General features: G+C 38.2%; 1 protein-coding gene across 2 annotated transcripts in view; it reads right to left on the minus strand.

The window, feature by feature from the left end:
- The window catches only part of tcerg1l (transcription elongation regulator 1 like), a 578623-nt gene that overhangs the window by 152849 nt on the left and 400937 nt on the right, over nt 1-24837 (minus strand). For both annotated transcript variants that reach the window (XM_059947663.1, XM_059947664.1), the window contains exon 8: nt 13470-13624. In XM_059947663.1, the coding sequence (XP_059803646.1) occupies nt 13470-13624 (155 nt within the window). The remainder of the gene's footprint in view (nt 1-13469; nt 13625-24837) is intronic.

A 24837-nucleotide genomic window follows, 5' to 3' on the forward strand; every position in this document is an offset into this window, starting at 1 on the left:
CTTGAACAGCTTAATGCAGCAATTGATTTTTTGCAAGAAACATACATTCATAGTTCTGATAACTCTTGTCTCATGTCAAGATGGGCAGGGCAACACTTCCATTCTATTTTTCAGGCTAAAGCCGGGGGGGGGGGGGGGGGTCTCAATTCTCATAGATCCAAATGTGCCCTTTGAACTCCATAACAAAGTATCAGATACAAATGGTCATTTTATCATTGTCTTGGGGAAATTATATAATACATTGGTAGTGTTGGCTGATTTATATGCTTCTAACTCAGATGATATGGAGTTTTTTGACCATTTCTTCTCTCTATTGCCTGAGTTGAGTTCAGACTCTCTCATATTGGGTGGTGACCTTAACTGTTGCTTAGATCCAGTTTTGGATCAATCGTCTTTTATTCATTAGTTCGGCCCTTACTTTCCAATTATAGTATCTCCGATGTATGACATTTTCTCCACCCAAGTGAGAGAGATTATTCTTTTTTTACACGTTCATCACACTTTTACTAGAATTGATTACTTTTAATTGATAATCAGTTGATCCCATCTGTCTGTTCTTGTGACTATCAGAGTATAATGATTTCAGATCATACCCCAATTACCCTGTCTATAATTCTTCCTGGTTCACCACAAATAAATAAGCATTGGTGTTTTAATTTGACCTTACTGTCAGATCATGATTTTGTAAAATTTATGGAGGACCGGATAATTTTTTTCCTAAGTACTAAGATATCATCTGAAACTTCAAGTCTGGTTGTTTAGGATGCTATGAAAACATACCTGAGGAGTCAAATAATTTCATACTCTGTGAATTTGAAAAGAAGGAACTATAAAGAGCAATTAGAGCTGCTCAATCAAGTCAAAGAAACAGACCAACTATATGCCCAAACCAAAAATCCGGAGCTGTATAAGAAATTAGTGGAACTTAAAAACTAACTTTGACCTTATTTCCACTCACTCAATTGAACACCAACATTTGGAAAGTAAGAGCCGGTTTGTGTTCATGGTGATAAATCTGGTAAATTTTTAGTCAACCAACTAAGACACTTCAAAGCTAAACAACACATTACAAGAATTCTAATGGGAAAAGGGAATATAACCTTGAATCATTCTGAAATCAATGACACATACAGGAATTTTTATTCCCGACTCTATACTCCTGAATCTTTAAATGATAACATTTCGGCTGAGAATTTCTTAAATAGTCTAAATATTCTTACACTTTCTCCTGATCTCAAAGCAAAACTGAATGAGCCAATATCACTAGAGGGAATATCCTCAGCTATTTCTATACAGCAGACTGGTAAATCTCCTGGACCTGATGGGTTCTCCATAGAATTCTATTCCTCATTGCTTTCACGTCAACTAACCTTGGTTTTATATGACTTGTTTAAACAAGGTAAGTTGCCAGCATCATTTAATGAGGCATGTATCATTCTTTTAGTGACAAAAGGCAAAGATCCAACAGAGTGTATTTCATACAGGCAGATTTCTTTGCTAAATGTTGATGTTAAAATTTGGCTAAAGTTTTGGCCTGTAGATTGGAGAACTTTATACCCTTAATTGAAGACCGAACTGGTTTTATTAAAAATCATTTCCTTTTTTCAATATACAGCATCTATTTAATATCTTATACTCACCTTCAGCTGGGATTCCTGAATGTGCCATTTCTTTAGACGTGGAGAAAGTATTTGATTATGTGGAGTGGAACTATCTCTTTGCGGTTTTAGAAAAATTTGATCTTGGACAAAGTTTAATTATGTGAATTAAATTGTTATACTCCCATTCCACTGCCTCTGTTTTGACTAACTCTCAGCAACCCCAACCTTTCAATCTTAAACGTGGCACCTGGCAAGGGTGCCCTTTAAGTCCCTTACAATTACAAATACTTTATTGTCACCAAACAATTGATACTAGAGCATACAGCCATCACAGTGATATTTGTTTTCTGCGCTTCGCGCTCCCTGAAGTACAAATCAAAGTAAATATAATAAAAATTTAAATTATAAATCATAATTAGAAAATAGAAAAGGGAAAGTACGGTAGTGCAAGTCTATTTGGAAGGTACAGCCCAAATCCAGGTCAGGATCTGTTCAGCAGTCTTATCACAGTTGGAAAGAAGCTGTTCCCAAATCTGGCTGTATGTATTTTCATGCTCCTGAACTTTCTCCCGGAGGGAAGTGAGACAAAAAGTGTGTTGGCTGGGTGGGACTTATCCTTGATTATGCTAGCAGCACTGCTCTGACAGCGTGTGGTGTAAAGTGAGTCCTTACTTTTTGATCTGGCCATAGAGCCATTGGTTCTTGGTTCTCCAAAATATTCGGCATGGAATTTCAACTGGAGGTGGTGGAGGATAGACTTAGGAAGGAGATTTTGGAAGAAGAAGAAGAAGAAGAAGAAGAAGAAGAAGAAGAAGAAGAAGAAGAAGAAGAAGAAGAAGAAGAAGAAGAAGAAGAAGAAGAAGAAGAAGAAGAAGAAGAAGAAGAAGAAGAAGAAGAAGAAGAAGAAGAAGAAGAAGAAGAAGAAGAAGAAGAAGAAGAAGAAGAAGAAGAAGAAGAAGACGAAAAGCTGTCTTAAATTTAACTGGGTTTGATTGTGTGACTATGGTAGGATGAAGATTATTCCATGTTTTAATTGTGCAGGGGAAAAATGAATTGCTGTAAACATCTGACTTGGTAGTTAGTATTTCAAATTGAAATGAGTGCCTTCGTCTGCTCCTAATAGTTTTGGGTTTGGTGTAAGATTGGTAGTCTATGTCAAGCTGACCATTTAACATTTTGTAAAAACAGATCAGAAATTGTGCTTCACATCTATCTTGGAGAGAGTTCCACTTCAATGAATTCAAATGCTGGCGATTGCATTTTGTAGCTGCGCTGATCTGATGTGGGTTTGGAGGGGGGTGTTGAGCACAAAGTCTCTCTTTATGATGATCTTTTACTTTTTATATCAAATTCGACTACCTCCCTACCTCCAATGTTTTCACTCCTTAACAAATGTAGCCAATTTTCCAGATACAAACTTAATTTATATAAGAGTGAACCGAGTGAACTCTTTCCAATAAACAGAGAAGCACAAATGTTAGAGTTTCACACCCTTCCTTTTTAAGTAGTGAATAATCGATTTACTTACCTTGGCATTACAGTAACAAGGAAATATAAGCGTATTTTGGAGAAAATTTTACTTATCTCTTAAATCATATAAAACAGAGTCTAGTACAGTGATCACCCCTGTCCATGTCACTGACGGGTCAAATTAATGTCATTAAAATGTATATCCTTCCTAAATTTTTATACTTATTTCAATCTTAACCAATTTTTTATTTCTAAAGGTTTCTTTAACTCATTAGATTCAATTATTTCATCCCATTTATGGAAGGGCAAATGCCCCTGATTAAATAAAGCTCACCTTCAAAAACCTAAAAGTGTAGGGGTACGGCTTATGGCCTTTCCCAATTTCCGCTTATGTTACTGGGCAGCCAACATATGCTGTCTTATGTTTTGGTCTTACTTTTATAATCAGTCTGACTGCTCAATATGGCTGGCAACAAAGTTGAACTCTAATAAGAATTTCTCTATCTCCACACTTCTTGTATCTGCACTTCCTTGCCATCTGCCTAAACCAATTGTCAATCCTGTTATCAGGCACACTTTGAGAATATGGGCTCAGTTTAGAAAGTATAATGGTCCTCATGGTTTCTCTCTCTCTAGACCTATCTTACATAATCATCTCTTTCAGCCTTCTATGCACGATTTAACATTTCAAGTCTGGCACAGAAAGGGCATTAGGTGGTTTGAAGATCTTTTAACAGACAATCATTCTGCATCTTTTGAACAACTGTCTGTAAAGTTCAACCTACCCAACACTCACTTCTTTAGATATCTCCAAATTAGACATTTTATCAATCCTTTACTATCAAACTTCCCTGAGGTACCTGCTAAGAATGTTGTTGACTTGTTTCTTCGCATCAATCCATTGTGGTGTAAAAGTTTAATATCTACTATTCAAGATAACTTAGTTTCTTTGAGGCTAGCTCCCCCCCCCCGACAAAATTAAAACTGCCTGGGAGCAAGATTTAAAATTTGCTTTGTCCGATGATGTATGGGATTCAATTCTTAAGACAGTTGATTCAACTTCTTTATGTACTTGCCATTTCCTGTCACAGTTTAAAGTCATACATATGGCTCATATGTCTAAAATTAAATTATCACATATTTATCCAGGCATTAGTCCCTGTTGTGACAAGTGTAAAGGGGGCGAGGCTTCCCTTATTCATATGTATTGGACTTGCCTGGTTTGGAGAAATACCGGAGAGACGTCTTTCTAACTTTATCCCAAATATTTAATTACTATTTGGAACCTAATTCTCTGATTGCTCTTTTCGGCACCTCGGGGGAGGCTGATAAGCATCTGAGTCCGACTAAACGTCGTGCCCTGTCTTTTGCCTCTCTTGGCCAGACATGCAGTCCTTTTTAGGTGGAGAGATGCTGCCCCACCCACTCATGCTCGATGGCTCAGAGACATTAGGTCCTGTTTAGACCTTGAAAAGATTCATTATTCACTTCTTAATTCGGACATAAAGTTCCAAAGGGTGTGGGGACCTTTTCTTGAATATTTTCATAATTAAAGGTCCATCCCTTTTTTTTTTCTTCTGCATATAAATCCCTTACTTCCAGCTTCTTTCAGTTAAGATTTACTGCTTTTGATGTGTAAACATATTATAGTCCAGGTAGTAGGCAATATACCTTCTTTTTATAAATACAGCTCTGTGGAGATAAAAGCTCTGTTTAACTTTTCTATATACAGGCTTCTCCTGCAATCCAAAGGTAGAGCATTCCTATGAAACTATTTGTAATCTGAAATGTCGTAAACTGAAGAAGCAATTACCATTAATTCATATGGGAAAATTTTTTGAGTGTTCCCAGACCCAAAAAAAACCTACCAAATCAAAGCAAATAACACATAAAACCTAAAATAACACTAACATATAGTAAAAGCAGGAATGATATAATAAATATACATCCTATATAAAGTAGAAATATTGTAGATACGGTGTAGTTTGACGTATCAAACTCGGGAAGGCAGCAACCAAAATCGATTTGAAGAAAAAAAATTGGCACGTGCATGCATACGTATGCATGTGCTTACGCACGTACACACATGCGCAAACAACTGCCTGCACGAGGCTTCATGGTCATTGTGGTCTTTCTCGGGGTAAACACATGTATAAAGCGGGTGTCTTGTTTTCATAAAAGCGAAAATCCTCTTTGGTTGGTGAAAACAGGTACTAATGTAAGTCTTTTGTAACAGCAAGTTGTCGTAAATCGGATGTTCGAAAAGCGGGGGCCACCTGTATTGTAAGGTTGGCTTGGAGTCGGGCAATGGGAGGGTGGGGTGGTAATTAACTACATATGATTCTACCATGGGTGCTTTTTTTTAAACTGTTATGAACTGTACATTCGATACCTTTGTTTTGCACTGTACAAACTTCTTCATTGGGACTTTTTCATTGTAAAAACTAATTTAAAAAAATAACTACATCTGCCAGAATATGATATTACAGCAAAAGTAAATAAATGCAAAAGGAACTGCATCGATATAATTTCAAGTTCTATCGCCTTTCAAACAGCTTATAGGCTTGCTACATTTCAGAAGAGTAACTGTTAAAGGAACATTTTGCAAATGATAGTGATCGAAGGAGCCTCTAAAAACTGGGACACAAATTACCATTACATAAAACATAAAAAATTGCATTTTTATTGTCTTTTTTGAGCAGAGTCAGGTGATATTCATGTATAAGCAATCTAAAGAAGCTGGGCAGTGTATTGGGAGTAGAAATTTAGATTTTGCTCTTTTACTGATGTTCCTGATGTTCTAAGTTCTGGAAGAGTAACCCTATAACAAAAATGCTGGAAATCTTTAAATATAAATTCAAAATTGGGAACACTCAATGGTCCAGCATCTTCTGAAGTGGTAGAAATAGCTTCAGTAATTCAGATTGATAATAATGCTAAGCCTTATAATTTCTTTTGCCAGACTTTCCATGAAAGGGAATTCATGCAGAATATATATCAGATACCGATTGAACTCATCTGTCTAACTAGGTGTCAGAAGTCTAGTACTCGTGTATGCAAAAAGGTTCCTTTGATGCTAGTCCTACCTGTCAATAATGATCAAAGGAACAACAGTGCAAATTCACTAATATTAAATCACAATATCACACAATTCCTTTGGAATGCCAAATGCACATTTTTGGAATCTGGCTAGCTGAGTACATCGATGACTGAAGCTGCAACATGTTGATTTGAAACAAGACACATGGTCATTTTTATTTACCTTGCCCAACATCCACAGCCACTGAATACATTAATCTTTGACAGTGTATTAACAAGATCTGTAGAAATAATTCACGCTTGTACGTTGAAGGAGAGGAAGTAAATTAAAGTGCAGCCTCCTTCCAACATTTGCAAAACATAGGAGTTGGAGCAAAATCAATTACTCTTCCTTTGAACTAGATTAAATAAAAAGACTGCCTAGTTAATGGTGATATATTTCAGTAAAAATAAATCCCCAAAAAAATTGACACAGTTTATAATTTTTCTTTTCTCAAAACATTGCCAAAATTTATTGGAGTCGTTGACACTCTATTGGTTACTAACAAGCAAGACAGAAATTCATTGGGCATGGATCCAACTTTTAGCTCTGTGATATTTCTTCTCTTGGGTACTACATGGCAAGTATGTTGTGTATCTTCAGGCTGAACATTTACCTGAATTGAAATACCTAGCATGCAATTTGATATCATAGGGATTCTATCCCTTCAATAATGTGGGGTCCCCAACTGGCATGAATTCTAATTACCCAAATACCTAATTTTTCACTGCCCTGTGCTTGTCCAGATTTGAGAAAGCTCAGCTAATGAAATGGGAGTCTCTTATTGCCTCTGTTCAAGTAGAAAATGAGATAATATAGCCATAAACTGCCTCTTATGGATTAAATGCATAGGTCCAATGATTGAAGCTGTTTTAATGTCAATAAAAATTAATTTTTCAAATCTTCTCTTTCAAAACCATGAAATACTTACATGTTACATGCCTGAGTATTGGGTTTACTGTTCCATTCCAGAAGCAGTGGAGATTTCAGATAACAACAGCAGAGTGTTTGTGTTTGTCCAGGGCTTCCCAACCAGGGGTCCATGGCATAAAAAAAAGGCTGGGAAACCTTGTAGCAAATGTTAAAGAAAGTTGAGAGATTACTGCATGCATTGTACTGTTCTCAATTTTGTAACTCAAGTTCTTGCTGCATGAATTCAGACACGTGCAGTGTGTGACATATGCTTGGATTCCACTTCTATGATCGTCCTTCATACGCTTGTGGCCATTTGTCCCTGTAGGCAAGTCATGTAGACCCAGACTTTAATGGAACAAGCAAGACCTGCTTTGAAGTACTTTAAAGCAAACTTGCCTGAGCAAGAGTCACCTCACAGAAGGCTGTTTTGGGTCCACTTTCTTTAAACTACACTTGAATTCACAAATATAATAGCTAGTTGAATGGTGTCACAGCAACGACCTTGCACTCAACGTCAGTAAGACCAAAGAACTGATCGTGGACTTCAGAAAGGGTAAGATGAGGAAACACGCACCAGTCCTCACAGAGGGATCTGGAGTGGAAAGATTGAGCAATTTCAAGCTCCTGGGTGTCAACATCTCTGAGGATCTAACCTGGACCCAACATATCGATGCAGCTACAAAGAAGGCACAACAGAAGGCACACTCTCATTAGGAGTTTGAGAAGATTTGGTGTGTCACCAAAAACACTTGAAAATTTCAACAGTTGTACGGGGAAGAGCATTCTGACTGGCTGCATCACCATCTCGTACTGGGGGGTGGGGTGGTCCTGCTGCCCCAAAGTTAACAAATTTCACAACATATGCCAGTGATATTAAACCTGATTCTGATTCTGATACTGAGGCTGAGGTAAACCCGACCTCATTACACCTACACAAAGAACTAGCCTTTAGAAAAAGTCAGTCAGGCAATAGTCTGTGCTGGAGGTCCCTATAGGGCTTTGAGAAGGGGAGGCAGTTGGAACTTTTAGATCAGCGGTTCCCAACCTGGGGTCCAAGGACCCCCTCAGTTAATAGTAGGTTTCCATGGCATGAAAAGGGTATGGAACCCCTGCTTTCGATAATGAAAGAGCAGATTACCAAAATCATTTGCTGCAAAGCCACATTGATCGAAGTTCAAGGAAGCAGAAGCAGAAATGTAAACCATAACAATCTATAATTTCATGATCCGGTATATTCTTCATTCAAATATTACAATCAAAACAACAACAGAAACACGTAATAGAGGAAGGTCTGCAATCTCACAACTAACTGATCACATCAAAGTTCCGCACACTGCACTGTAATAAAAATAGTGAATAATTAAACATCGAACAAGAGGAGGACGTTCCAAGAACATCACCATTTTCAACAATAGAGTGGCCAAGCATGTGAATATTAATAACAAAGCTGGAACATTCACAGCCCATGCTTGGCTAGAAGTAGTGAAAGATGATGCATTTCAGCTTCCTCCTTCAATCCGGCAGAAACAGAAGCCAGTCTTCAGCCAATTCAATTTTTCTCCATGCAAATTCACAAAATACCAGGAACACAAAACTTCCTGATTGTTATTTTACTATTTTTTGTTTTTTTTTTAAATACAATTGCATTTATCTTGTATTACAAATAGAACATTTTGCCTTAACACATTTTGTTCACTGAGGCACAACATATCCTCTCTGCAAAGTCATTCCCTAATGGCATACAAATACACCTTCTCAGTGCTGACAAATGATGTGCAGTAATGTGTTTACAACCGGGTTGTGTATCTTAAGAAATGTTTAAACTTGCATGCATATATAAACAAATATAGCTTTGAGTGGAATGGATTCCTCTAGCCTTTTCTAAACCAGAATGAACAATTATTCTTAGAATACTCTGCAACTGCAATATCACACCTTTGCATTCATTACATATACTATTAATAAATTAATAATGAGCTCATTAGCATTAATGTTGCTCATGGTTCAGCATCAACAGTACCAGGCTGTATATGTTATGTACAACAGAATGACTCATCGCAGACATTTTAGATTCTTCAGGAGAATAATTTGGAATGTTCTTGACAAAACTCATACAGCAAGAAGAACTCATATGTCAGGATGCTGCTCAATGACTACAGCTCAACATTCAATATAATCATCATCAATGATAATCAAAAATAATCATCATCAATGATGATCAAATATGATCATCAATCTTTTAGAACTGGACTTCTGTTCCTCGCTTTGTGACTGGACACTTGACTTTCTCATAGGCAGACGTTAATCACTAATAAATGCTAATCACTTCCTTGTCGATCATCAGCAGGTGCATCTCAATGCCTCATGCCTAGCGCCCTGCTCTACTGTCTTTACACATATGATCATGGGTAAGCACAGTTCCAATGCCACCCTGAATTTTGCTGATGACAGTAAATCAAACTCTTGAACAAACTTCTACAGATGTGACACTGGAAATATTCTAACTGCTTGTATCGTGGTCTGATACAGCAATCAGAGTGCACAGCAATGTAAGAAGCTGCAGAGTAAGGTGGAATCAGCCTAATACATCAGATATTCCCTCTGACTATCAGTAGTATCAACAGGAGGCAATGCCACAAGAAAGAAACATTCATCATCAAAAATATCCACCCTCCAGGCCACGCTATTTTTTCATAGCTACCATCGGACAGGAGGTATAGAAGGAGGTACATACCACATCACCACATTCAAGAATAGCTACTTCCCTTCAACCATTCAGTTCTCAATCAACTTGCAAAAACTTTATCACTCCAGTTTAACACTGTGACCTCTTTGATTCTCTCTGCTATCTGTAAGGAGTCTGTACATTTTCTATGTGACTGCTTGGATTTCCTCTGAGCATCCCAGTTTCCTCCCACAGCCCAAAGACATGCAGATTGGTAGGTAAATTGGTCATTGTAAATTTTCCTGTGATTAAGCTAGGATTAAGTTGACAGTTGCTGGGCGGTGTGGCTCGAAGGACCAGAAGGGACTATTCCTTGGTCTATCTCAATAAATAAATAAAAAATCATTTTGTACTAAAGTGGACTTTGTTTTCTTTTTGGTCTAAGTACATTCTTTCTTGTAAAAACTGTGTATTATGTATGTTTTATGTTTTTCTGTGAATGCAGCTATCATGATGTTATGTGCCCATGTTGCTGCTTGCTATAGGTAAATTCTTCATTGCAGCTGTCTATGCATGTACTCATGTTAAGACAATAAGCTCGACTTTGATAAATTTACAAACATCCAAATTCCTTTATACCAGTATGACACAATCTTAGATTTACAGTGCAAGCAAGTCACTATGAAATGGTCTGGTCTGTTACTTGAGTAGGTTTATGGAGAGTAGGCTCAAAAGTTGTCAAGTCTTTAACCAAATTATGCTGGTATACTGGTAACATATAATTTTGATATAATGCTACTGAGAACTATGAATGAGATAGGAACTGTAGAAATAATTAGGATCAATTACTTTTCTTACTGTATTTTCATATTATTGTGTCTTTTTATCAACATAGATTTAAAATAAAATATCTCAATAAGGTAACCATGCCTGTGAAGAAAGTAAATTTTCCACCATTAAAATATCAGGGGAATGCATCATTAATAGCATATCTCTATGTTGAAATGAATAATACACCCAAACCCTGAATTTAAACTCCAAAATTTGGACATAGAGACACTCTACTTAATTTACAGATTAAAAATCATATATCACACAGATATTTGTGCTTATAATAATATCATTCATCTCCAGGTTTATCTCAGATAAGTTATTAGCAGTCAGTTAAGATGTCAGACAAGATAACTTGTCAGGTTCAATGCCAGCTTTATTCAACTACTGTGAAGAATGGAACAGTCGGTAACTAGGACCTACTACCAGGTCTTTGGATATCAGGGGACTGATAAAAGTCCAGCTTTCATAATGGAATCTGATTTCTATGGTTAGATACACACAAAGAACCACATCCGTGAAATATTGTCATGTGACCCAACTCTTTGAATGTGTGATTAAGTGATGGTACGTTATTGGTTTACATTGAATGTTGGTTGCTTTAAAATCTGTCTACAGCTTGCCCAGCTGGTGCTTGTTAAAGGGGAAAATACTTTCCATTCTATCAAAAAGGTTAAATTTAATAGAATGTGGACTCAGAGGAACTGGGAGACAGTGATCGCAACTCCCTAACCTTTGCCACAGCTTGTGAAGAGGTAGGAGTAGACTGTATGGGAAAGTGTTTAATTGGCTGAGGGTAGTTATGATGCTGTTAAGCAGGAACTTGGGAATGTAAATTGGGAACAGGAGGATAACTGAAGTGAGGGTATGACCACTCAGGGATAAAGAGGGAAATGTATGCCTGGATACGCAAAGGAAGGGAGATCCTTAATGAATACTTTGCTTCAGTGTTCAGCAGGGAAGACTTTGAGAATGTGAGGTTAGAGTAGAACAGGCTGATGAGTGGGTGCATGCTGCAGTTAAGAAAGGCATTAGGATGGATGAATGTCAGGGACTGGACAGGATATAACACAGGTTATTATAAAAAGTGAGGGAAAAGTTTGCAAGTGCATTGATATTAACCTTGGCATCCTCCCAAACTACTGGAGTGGCACCAGGGTATTGGAGGATGGAAAATGTTGTTCTGTTGTTCACAGAAGGTAATAGGGATAATCCTGGGAATTACAGGATAGTGAGTCTTATGGTAGTGGTGGATAAACTTTTGAAAAGCATTCTTTAGGACAGGATTTATGGCGATTTGCAGAAGCATAGTCTTATTGGGAACAGTCATCATGTTTTGTGAGGGCTAGGTCAGGTCTCATGAGTGGAATTGTGTTGTTTGAGGAGATGACAAACAAGGTGATGAAGATAGAATAGTTATAGTGTGTATATGAATTTTGGTAAGTTATTTCACAAGGTTCCCATGGTAGATTAATCCAGAAAGTCATGAAAAATGGTATCCATTGAACAGGATTGCCAACAGAAGGCAGAGGGTGGTAGTTGATGTTATGTATCTAAAATAGAATTTGATGACTAGTGGTGCCCACAAAGATCTGTTCCAGGACAAAAGTTTTTCATGATTTTTATAAATGACGTGGATGAGGAAGTGGATGGGTGGGTTAGAAAGTTTGCTGATGAAACAAAGGTTAGTCCTATTGAAGATAGTGTAGGAGGTTGTCATAGATTATAATAGACAGGATGCGAAATTGGGTGGGGCAGTGGCAAATGGGGGCCAATGCAGAAAAGTGTGAAGTGATATACTTCGGAAGTCAATCTTGAAGGCAGAGTACAAGGCAGGATTCTCAGTAGTTTGGAGGAATAGAAGGATCTTTGGGTCCAAGCCCATAGATCCCTCAAAATTTCTGTGGAAGCAGTTGGGGTGGTTAGAAAGCCATATCTTGTGCTAACCTTCACTAGTTAGGAGATTGAATTCAAGAGCTGCAAGATAATGGTACAGCTCTATAAAACTCTGATTAGATCACATTTAGAATTTATGTTCCATTTTGCTCACCTCATTATAAAGATATGGAAGTTTAAAAGAGAGTGCAGAGGAGATTTACCAGGATGCTATTTGGATAAGAGAATTCTTGTGAGGAAAGGGCTTATTTCTTATCATCTCGGCAATGGAGGACGAGAGATGACTTAATGGAGGTGTATAAGATTATTAGAGGCATAGATAGAGAACAGCCCAAGGTGGCAATGACCTTTAGCAGAGGACATCTGTTTAAGGGAGTGGAGGATGCCTGGATTGTCCTACCAGGGGTGATTGTAGAGGCTGATAAAATAGTAACATTTAAAAGACTCTTAGATAGGCACATGAATGTAAGAAGAATGGAGGGTTTGATCATGGAGTAGGTTGATGATCAGTACAATATTCTGAGCTGAATAGTCTGAACCGTGCGTACTATTCAATCTTCTGTGTTGTATGTGCACAAATGTCTTCTGACCACCCAACCAAAGCTTCAGAATCCCACACTTCCCTCAATTTTTTCAGTGTAAACTTGACTCTTAGCAGTAATTGCTAGCACTATCTTCTCTGATTCCTTTTGTTCACCTCTGGTTGAATCATGTTTTCTGTCCTTCTAAGGGCTTAATTGGTAGCTCCTGTCAATATTATAATAGCCCAATATCTGATGCCTACTTTCTGCTGAGCCTCTAAAGGTATTTCATTGGACGTTTGCAGTTTGTTGTCTCGATGAACATGAGGTCAGAGTTTCAATATAAGGTGCGGTCTAGGTCTAATCACTGATGTTCAAGGACAATTTTGTGCTCTTCATATGTATCCATGTTATGTTCCATTTCGGTAAGTTGGCAAAACTGGTTCACAGTGAACAATGTTCCAAGTAATACTTATTCTGTTGATACTTACACATTGCCAATTCTATTTTACGCTTATGGGGAGGATCTTGAATGATCTTGTTAATATCACCTCGGCCTTCAAGTTCTGCTGGTTTATCCCACACTGACAGTTGTATAGAGGGGTTGAAGAAAAAAACACGGTCATCTCCAGTCCAGACAACACACCTACACATAAAAGAGATTATATTGTTAAATCATGGCTAGAAACAATGTTTTGTTTTGATTTTGCTGAATATATCCAGAATGGGAAATAAGCATAGGTTACTTATGATCTTAATTTATAAAAAAAGACCTTGAAGCCATGGATATTACCTTCAAAAATGATATTTTTGCATCAACTGGACAATACAGACTCTCAAAAACAATACCACCTGAAGAAGTGGATCAAAAATGCATTTTTAACAACAAATGAATTCCATTCATAATTTACTTGAAATGTATTACTGTTTACTACTTCAGCAGTATTTAAAATACACATTGCATTTATTTTTGGACATACTACAGCATAGTCAATTTTAGCAACTGTCACAAAGAAATGAGGTAACAAGGGCAACTGTGGTTTCATATCATGTTACAGAAATATTTCCCCATTTCAAAGAAAAATGAAATTGCTCTTTGATCTTTATATATTGCACTCCACTCAGCATTGAATGCATGGAAAATGCAGTATTTTCACTCTTCATTTTAATGTGCTCTTTAGTCAAAAGTGAACCAACTTTAGCCCATGCTATTTACCAGCAACTTACATCCTTCCAATGGACTATGCCTGGACTCATTTGATAAGGCACGTGTTGGGATGGCTTTATAGGGAATTGAAGGACGGAGAGAACTATGACCAGACCAATAGTGGGCTACAAAATGCACGAGCAAGAAAGTCAGAAACTCAGCCTTGTGTGGTCTGTTATGAATATACCACAGCTCTGAGGGGCCGAAGGGACGGGAGCAGCCCCCTCCTTCCGGAGAATCGCAAGATCACTATTAATTCGGGTCTCGGACCCAGGAAATGAGAGACAATGCAACGGTTTTGACCATGTTCTTAGAGACACCTGTGTGAATTGCATGTCCCTGCTACATGACAGCTACCATGGATATGGACACCCTTGGGCAATGTGGGGGTGGGGATTGCATCACCCTACTTTGATGGACATCTACAACTCTGCAAGTCAAGATAAAAGGGGACTGCAGGAGGCGGTACCCCAGCGACACACCAGAAGGACACCATCGCTCAGCGCTCCCGTGCTAGTGGGAAGCCATACAAAGCCACGTGTGTTCCATCTCTCCTTTGCCTGGGGAGCGGGTGGCTGATAACACTGAAAAGGACTTCGAACTAACAACGGGGAACCAACGCTCCCCTGATTCAACGGAGTTGCTTCATAAAGACCCGGGCAAGTTTTTTCCTTTTCTCACCAATCTCTCTAAAACACGTGAAACCAAGCGATTCCCCAAAAGGCTGAAGCCTGCAGACTTCTGAGTGGCTTTTATATCTCCAACGGACAATATATTATCCCCTAGACAACTGTCGAAATTATTTCTTAAGGATGCTTATTACTATACCCGCGCTTTAGATTGAGTATTGATGACATGCATTATCTGAATGTTTGTATTAACCTTACTTTTGTGCCCCTTTATAAATAAAAACGTTTGAAAATAGTGCCATCAGACTCCAACGGACCTCTCTATCTTTGCTGGTAAGTTATCCAGTTACGGGATACGTAACAGGTCCTTTAAGGATTTCTGGTTAGATTCCTCAATATTTATTACGACTGAAGATAACGTAGGTGCATGATGCCCACTAATCTAATTGTAAGAAGGAATCAGAATCAGAATCGGGTTTATCATCACTGGCATGTGTCATGAAATTCACTAACTTAGCACCTGCAGTTCAATGCAGTACATAATATAGGAGAAAATAAGCAAAATAAAATAATAATAATAAATAAATAACTAAACCAATTACAGTATACATATATTGAATAGATTAAAATTGTGCAAAAAACAGAAACAATATATATTTAAAATGTGAGTAAATACATTGAGGCCACTATTTTAGTACAATTGTTCATTAATGAGAATATCTAATCAACCAATCATGTGGCAGCAACTTAACACATAAAAGCATGCAGACATGGTCAAGAGGCTCGATAGTTGTTCAGACCAAATAATCAGAATGGGGAAGAAATAAGATCTAAGTGACTTTGACAGTGGAATGATAGTTGGTGCCAGGTTTGGTTGTCTCAGAAAATGCTGATCTCCTGAGATAGGTTCAAGCTGACAGGAAGGCAACAGTAGCTCAAATAACCACACGTTACAATGGTGGTGTGCGCAAGAGCATCTCTGACGCAAGACGCATCGAAACTTGAGGTGGATGGGTAACAGCAGCTGAAAAACATGAACAGTGACTGCGTGGGTTTCTTCCTGGTGCTCTGGTTTCCTCCCACATTATAAAGACATACTGGTTGAAAATTTGATTGGTCATCATAAATTGTCCTGTGATTAGGCCAGGGTTAACTTGGGGGTTGCTGGGAGGCACAGCTAGAAGGGTCAGAATGTATTATTCTGCACTGTGTCTCAATAAAAAGCTAGAACTGTGTAATCTTGGTTGTATCTTAATGCTTAAGGATGTGAGGAAAGAGCAGTGTTCACCTTGAATGAAAATGTTAGAACACAGCTCTTATTCAGTGCTCATCTATTATCTGAACTTAATGCCTACTCTCTCAGTTCATTCAGGGGCTCAAGTGGCCCAACCACTTGAAGCAGCAATTCACTTGCAATTCTTGCTGTCCAGTATAGTGCATTCAGAGCTGACAACGTAGCTTCACTCTTTTGCTGAGAAACCAAGAACGGATTAGCTAACTGCATTGCAGAGCTCTTCCTCTCAGTCTGCAGGGATAATCCTGAGTTCTTGTCACTTGTTACTTTAATTCTCTATCTAACTCCTTTTTTTGTTGCTATTTTTTGTGACTGTGAATCAGGGCAGCCTGTAGGTTATGAACCCTGAGCAGAACTGAAACACGCCCAGACTCGTTCGATTTTCTGTTTCATATTTGGTGTCCTTTGCTCTTTTTTTTGTTGCCATTTGCGCAATTAGCTTTTTTGTGCATGGACGGTGTGCTTGATGTTTTCCTTTGAATGGGTTCCATGGTGTTTCTTTGTTTTGTGGCTGTATGTGGGGAAGACGAATCTCAGGGTTGTATACTGCATACGTACTTTGATAATAAACGCACTTTGAATCGTTAACACCCACTCTGTTCAATCTGACTGCAGCCCCATGCTCTGTTTCAACAAGTTGAGGAACAGTACCTCAGCTTCTGGGATCCCAGGTTCCAGCCTCTGGAACGAGTATCAAATCTGTAAACTTCTGGTAGCTCATTTATTCTGTTTGTATCAGATTTGATCACTGTAATTTCTACTGTTGAGGGAGGCAGGGCAGTGTAGTAGTTAATGGAATGCTTTACATTGTCAACTGTAAGATTGGAGTTCAATTTCCACCGCTGCCTGTATGTTCCTGTTGTGAGTGCGTGGATTTCCTCCAGGTGCCCCAGTTTCATCCCACATTTCGAAGATGTACAGTTAGGGTTACTGAGTTGTGGGCATACTATGCTGGAAGTGTGGCAACAGTGGCTGATTTGATTTGACACCAACGATGCATTTCACTCTATGTTTCGAAGTTCATGAGGCAAATAAAGCTAATCTTTCTCTAATCTTTCAGCATTCCCCTCAGATACTACCTCATTTTGCTCTTATGCTTGTTGGGAAATATCAGGGAAGAGGGAACAAAGACAAGAACAAATGGATAAGCATTTGTTTGCTGGCTCGTTGGGTAACTTTATTCCATGATATGGTGTTGAATGATAAAGACTTTCAAAGTTGTAAGTAAAAGGAGGAGCCTTGGAAATATTCAGCAGGTCAGGCAGCATTTGTGGAGAGATAACACAATGACCTTTAAGTCAATTACCTTTCCACAGAACGGAAAAAGTGAACAAAAATACAAGCATTTTCAAGTTTAAGAGAAACAAAGGAAATATAATTCATTGGGTTCAAACCAATAAAATCCAAAAGATGCAGAAGGTGTGTGTGCTACCTAAGAAACAGCGGTGAATGCTTGTTAATCATAACTTACTTACAGTATCTGGAAGAAGAGGAAGCAGAAGGAATTGTGAGAACAAAGAGCAAATAAATAAACATAGTGAGATAGAAAGCAGGGTGGTTGCTGCAAATCTCTGCTAAATTACGAAAAGTACTTGCACATTCAGGTACCATCTGCGGAGAGGGAAAATACTGAAAGCTACAGATTGATGACCAGACATTAGAAATGAGCAGGAAAGGCTGGTTATCTGAAATTGTTAAGTTCGAGCCCCATCTGCTGCAGCTATCTCAGACATAAGACAAGGATCTTTTGCTTGAGTCCACCATGGCCTGTTGATGGAACAATGTGAGGAACTAAAGGTAGAAGTATCTGAGTGAGAGTTGGGGGGAAAATTAGAATGACAAATACTGAAAGCTCAGAATAATTTTTGAGAACTGGTCAGATGCGTTCTATAAAATGCTCATCCAATTTGGGCCTGGTTTTTTAAACATAGAAGCAATCAAATCATGTGCACCGAATGCAGATCATGTGAATCACTATGTCACCTTGAAGAGAAAATTTGCATGTGTTGGAAATCTGAGCAACAGACGCAAAATGCTGGAGGAGCACAGCAGGTGAGGGGGCATCTATGGAAAAAAGTACAGTTGACATTTCGGTCTGGAATTTTAACCGTATTTTTCTCCAAAGATGTTGCCTGGCCTGCTGAGTTCTTCCAGCATTTTGTGAATGTCACTAGAAGGAAATTTTGTGTCTCTGAATTATAGAAATGGAAGCAAGTGATGCTTGTGCTTATCGATTCAAATCATTGAATTTTAGCAAAGGTAAAGAAATGGGTGTGGTAGTAAGAATGGAAAAAGTGAAAAGTCTAGAGGTTTTTAAAATCACCATTGTTAAAAATCTATATATTTCAAACTGAGTGACTGAATACACTCTGTGTTATATTGAAATCCTCTTAAAATTTATTAAAGTAACTCAACAAATTATCTCTACAATTGCTACAAAGTCTTAACAATACATTCATAGTACCATGACAATTTACAGAAAGTAGGTGTACATTGATTTTTATAAAATGGACAGAGCTTTATGTAAGATGGATACACTACTAACATCAGACTTAATGTATAATCAGATAACACTATTGTGTGTCATAATTCCAACCTTTATTAACTTAGTGCATGTTCAGGCTCATTTGAAAGCATTTTTTTTTGTTTTGGATAAGATGATTCAAAGTTCAAGTCTTGTTCCAGCAAAATAAGCACAAAAACGCCTGCTGGTATATAAGTATAATAGTTCTATCAGAAGATTATATCACAGTAAGATTAAGCACATGATTACATTGTACTATATTGAAGAACAGCAAATAAATATCCCTGGTACCCTACCCAATTTCCTCAAAGCATGTCACTAAATCAAATAATCTGGCTGATATCATTTGGCATTTGTTGCGGCTTGTGAGCATAAATTCATCATCAGCTTCCCCAGTTTACATCATATCTATAACTTAAATAAAAAAGAGTTGTGATATTCTGAGCTTGGGATGCCTTATACACTCAATTGCCACTTTATTAGGCACACCTGTTTGTTAATACATATATCTAATCAGCCAATCATGAGGCAGCAACTCAATACATAGAAACATGCAGACATGGCGAAGAGGTGCAGACCAAGCATGAGAATGGGGAAAAAATTTGATCTAAGTGACATTGACTGTGGGATGATTGGTGCCAGATGGGGTGGTTTGACTATCTCAGAAACTGTTGATCCTCTGGGATTTTCATGCACAACAGTCTCTAGAGTTTACAGAGAATGGTGGTAAAAACAAAAAGAAATCCAGTAAGTGGCAGTCATGTGGACAAACGCGCCAGCAAACAACATGAGCAAGGACAACATCTTCCAGATGGTTCATGAAACTAGTTCTTTCACGCTTTCTTTTCTTTCAAATATGGTTCTTCCACAGTTGGAGCCTGAGATCTATATGCTGCTGGTGTGTTATCGGGTCAATTGAGCAAACAATCTCTGTGGGTGTTCCATGAGGCTTCGAGCAAATTGTGCAGGCATGAGGCCAAAAAGCCTGGAGACAGGGTGAATGCCCATGATCAATTCCATTTCTCACTAACCTCGCCGATTAAAGTGCTGAGGAAGATTGAAATCATCAAGGTGAATGTGCCATCTACCTGCCTCTCACTCGCTGCTGCCGGTAGAGGGTGTCTGCGAATGACAGTCTCTCTCCCTTTCGATTGCTGCTCATGGAGAAAGGTCCCTGTGTTCAAGTAGTCTCTCTCTCCCTTGATGCTGTTGGATGATGGTGCTGGAGTTCTAGGTCTTAGGCTAGGTTTAATTGACACGGTTTGTGAATTGGACTCTATAGTTCAAGTTTTGAGGTGTTCCTGGTTTCTGGTCACTCCTTTTTTGTTGCTATTTTGGGCGACTTAAATCAGGGCAGCCAGCAGATAACCAACACTGAGCTGAACTGAATATAAAAACGCAAACACAAGGAAATCTGCAGATGCTGGAAATTCAAGCAAAACACACAAAATGCTGGTGGAACACAGCGGGCCAGGCAGCATCTATAGGAAGAAGCACTGTCGATGTTTTGGGCCGAGACCCAGGACAAAGGGTCCACCAGCGTTCCACCAGCATTTTGTGTGTATTGCTGAACTGAATATGCCTGGATTCTTTGGGTTTTGAGTTTTATATTCTGTGTTTTTTTTTTTACTTTTTTTTGTTATCGTTTTGAGACTTGTTCTCTTTTGTGCATGAGGTGGGGTTGATGGTTTTTTTCTTTGAACAGGTTCCATGGCTTTCTTTGTTTTGTGGATTTCTGTAGCTATTCTCAGGGTTATATACGGCATACATACTTCAATAATTTTGATACTTTGAAAATGTCTTGCTAATGAGCGAGGTCAGAGGAGTTTGACCAAATTGTTTCAAAATGACATTAACACAAATAACAATGTATTACAACAGTAGTGTGTAGAAGAGCATCTCTGAATGCACACACCACATTGAAGTCTGAAGTGGATGGATTGTACAAATGTACATAAATACACTCAGTGATTGCTGTATAGGTATCTCCTGGACCTAATAAAGTGGCCACTGAGTGCAAAACACAAGTTCTTTCCTTTTCAACTCTTCTAATACCAAATATTCACAAGTGCTTTCAGACATTTAAAAATGAAACTAAATATTTCCATGTCATACAAAGGAAATCCCACTGAATTGTTTATGCCTACTTAAACTACTGTACACATTTACTTAAACTTAATTGTGCAGCAACTCATTTTAAAATGCTGCCATAAGATGTACATGCCAATGAATATCAATATATATGAATTCTAGTTATTATCCCTTCCCTTTCATAAACAAAGACATTATGGAATAAAAAACCTACTGGTGATTAAGAAAACAATCTTTTAGTTACAGTAGGTGTATCTCTAAAGTTCAAAGTAAATTTATTATCAAAATTCCAAAATCCGTAAAACTCTGCAATCAGGAACACCTCCAGTTTCTTCACATTGGATGATGAATGCTCAGCCTGTACTCGAATTATAGAAATGTACAGTGCAGAAACAGACCCTACAGACCATCTATTCCATTCCAAACCACTTAAACGGCCTACTTATATAGCCCTTCATACCCCTACAATCCATTAACTTCATCAAACTTCTCTTAAACATTGAAATCAAGCTTGCATGCACAACTTGCACTGACAGCTTGTTCCATACTGTCACGACCCTCAGAGTGAAGAAGTTTTCCCTCATGTTCTCCTTAAATTTTTCAGCTTTCACCCTTAACTCATGACCTTTAGCTGTAGTCCTACCCAATCTCAGTGGAAAAAGCCTGCTTGCATTTATCCTGTCTCTACTCCCTCATAGCTTCGTATACTTCTATCAAATCTCCCCTTAATCTTCTACATCCTTGAGAATAAAGTCCTAACTTGTTCAATCTTTCCTTTTAAATCTGGTCCTTCAGTTATGGCCACATCACTGTGAATTTTCTCTGTACTCTTTCAACCTAATTTACATTATTCCTTTAGGTAGGTGATCAAAACTGCACACAACACTCCAAATTAGGCCTCACCAATTTGGTGGGGTGGGGGGAGCTTTGAGGTGCTAACATTTAACTGTCATTCATTCTTTGGGGGCACCCCTCTGTTTTCATGGAAGGTTGTGAAGAAAGAGTATTTCAGGTTATATATTGTATACATTTCTCTGACATTAAATTACCTTAGAAATCAATGTCTTATACAACTTCAACATAACATTCCATCTTCTGTACTCACAACTTTGATTTATGATGGGCAATATGCCAATACCTTTCTTTATGACCCTATCTACCTATGCTGCCATTTTCAAAGAATTATGGGCCTGTGTTCCCAGATGCCTTTGTTCTACCCCACTGCTCAGTGCCCTACTGCTCACTGTGTAAGAAATACCCTAGTTGATTCCACCAAAGTGCAACATCTCACACTTAACTGCATTAAGTTCCATCTGCCATTTTTCCACTTGGCCCAGGTCCCTCTGAAAGCTCTGACAACCTTCCTTACTGTTCACTTCACCCCCAATCTTGGTGTTGTCATCTGCAAATTTGCTGATCCAGCTAACCACATAATTATTGAGATCATTGATATGGATGACAAACAACGATGGATTTAGCACCAATCCCTGCAGCATTCCACTAGTCACTGGCCTCCAGTCAGAGAGACAACCATCTACTATCATTCTCTGGCTTCTCCCACAAAGCCCATGTCTAATCCTATTTATTACCTCATCTTGAATGCTGACCGATCAAACCTTCTTGATCAACCTCCCGTACGGGATCTTGTCGAATGTCTTGCTAAAGTCCTGTAGACAATATCCACTGCCTTACCTTCATCAACTTTCCTGGTATCTTCCTTGAAAAACTATAAGATTGTTCAGATATGAATTACCATACACAAAACCATGCTCACTATCCCTAATCAGTCCATGTCTATTCAAATACTTATTTGTCTGGTCCCTTAGCATACCTTCCAATAACTTTCCCACTGCAGATGTCAAGCCTATAATTCCCTGATTTATTTTTAAAGCCTTTCTTAAACAGTGGAACAACATTAGCTATCCTCCAATCTTCCGATACCTCAGCTGTAATTAAGGATGATGCAAATATCTTTGCTATGGCCCCTGAAATTTCTGCACATCCCTGCAGATTGTGGGGGTCCCTCCATACTTTAGCCATTAATACTTGATAGAACATACTAGATATCGCATATAAATCCTTCATAATCAAGCCTGGTGATTTACCCACCCTAATTTGCCCCAAACCAGCACACGACTACTCCTCTGTATTCTGTATAGTGTTCATGAAGTCAGTGCTGTTTTGCTTCACTTATATAGAGTCCGTGTCCGTCTCCTGAGTAAATATAGATCCAAAAAATCATTTAAGATCTCCTCCATCTCTTTTGGCTCTGTGCATCGATTACTATTTTGATCTTCTATTTTGTCCCTTGCAATCATTTTGCTTTTACCATATCTGTAGAATCCCTTCAGAATCTCCTTCATTTTGTCTGCTAGGGCAACCTCATGCCTTCTTTTAGCCCTCCTGATTTCATTCTTAAGTGTTCTCTAGCATTTCTTATACTGTATTCATCATTTCTTCCTACCTCCCTATACCTGCTTTATTTTTCTTAACCTGGGCCTCAATATCTCTTGAAAACCAAGGATTCCTAAACCTGCTATCTTTACCTTTTATTCTGACAGGCACATACAAGCTTTGTACTCTCAAAACGTCACTTTTGAAGGCCTCCCACTTACCAAGTATACCTTTGTCAGAAAACAGCCTGTCCCAATCCACACTTGCCAGATCCTTTCTGATACCATCAAAATTGGCCTTTCTCCAATTTAGAATCTCAACCCGCTACTGTAAAGGAAATTGTAAAACCAAAGTGAATCTGATTTTGTGAAAGTACATTTAAAAGGTAAAATCAAAATTCAATTTGTCAGGGAGAATAATTTAGATGTAAATAATGCAATACCTAGCAAGAAAACCTTAGAACAATGTGTACAGTTGAAGAAACATTGAGATTCCAGGTGCTATTTAATCAGATCCGAAATATCAGCACCAGCCATGAGTGTACCAATATTCAAACAGCATTGAAATATTTCTATTTTTATTCTCTTCATCTTGTATTTTTGTTAAAATAGATTTATCTTCTGTCTTGTCACTGGTTTATCTTCTGAAAATATAACAACTTGTGTGGCCTATTTCAGGAAATTGACAGAACTAAGCTTTCCCTACATCATGCTATTGTTCAGTAAGTTTATAGGCAATAAAGTGACCTCAAAGGATTGTAAGAAAACATAGACCTGCATTTCTATAGCATTTTTTATGTTTGGGTCATCTCTCTGATTTTTTTTTAACTTTAGTCACTGTTGGAATGTAGGAAACACAGTATATAATACATTATTGATAACAGCATATAATAACATAAAATGCTGAAAAGCTTCAGTAACTCAAACAGCATCTGTTGAAAGAGAAATAGTTCACATTTTAGGCTTGGGACCAGTTCATCAGAACTGGGAAAGATGGAAAGCAAGATCTGGTCTCAAGTGCACGTTAACTCTATGAAACACTTTCATAGTATCACCCTGTAAAACATTCTATCCTTTATCTATACAACCCTCTTTTCCATATTCTCTGCTACTGAAAATCATTTTGTTTTTTTGTTTCCCAGTTCTGACGAAAGGACTTAGGGAGGCAATGCCAGTCAATATTTCAGGATGAAGGCTCTTTATCAGAAGTGAGAAAGAGAAAAAGCAAGTGGGTCTAACTATTAGAGAAAGAGGTGGACCAGAGATGGAACAAGAGGAATGTCTCTAATACGGTGCAATAATTTGACTATTGAATGGACAGTTGAGCTCCTTGTGTACTGCATTGCTAATATTATAAATTCTGGGTAATGTAGTATTTCATGGCCAGAATGTTAAAATAAAAATCTTGGGGGTTGCTAGCATTACTGTCCATTATGCCCTAAGGACTGACCTTAATGAACTAAACCTTTCAATGAACAATAGATGATTTCTACTCCCTCGGCTTGTGGGTGATGTGAAGCAGTTTCTTTTGGTGAATGTGTTGTTCTCGAACAGCACTTCATACTGAGGAGATTTGAACTGCTGGACAATTGGCAATGTCCCTAAATGGAGAAGCCTATAGAACATGGCGGACACAGCCCAGCCCATCACAGGCAGAGCCCAATGAGTTCCTCTACAAAGAGTGTTGTCACAAGAAATCAGTGTCTATGATGAAGGACTCC

Source organism: Hypanus sabinus, chromosome 22 (genome assembly GCF_030144855.1).
Source record: "Hypanus sabinus isolate sHypSab1 chromosome 22, sHypSab1.hap1, whole genome shotgun sequence".
NCBI classification, from domain to species: Eukaryota; Metazoa; Chordata; class Chondrichthyes; order Myliobatiformes; family Dasyatidae; genus Hypanus; species Hypanus sabinus.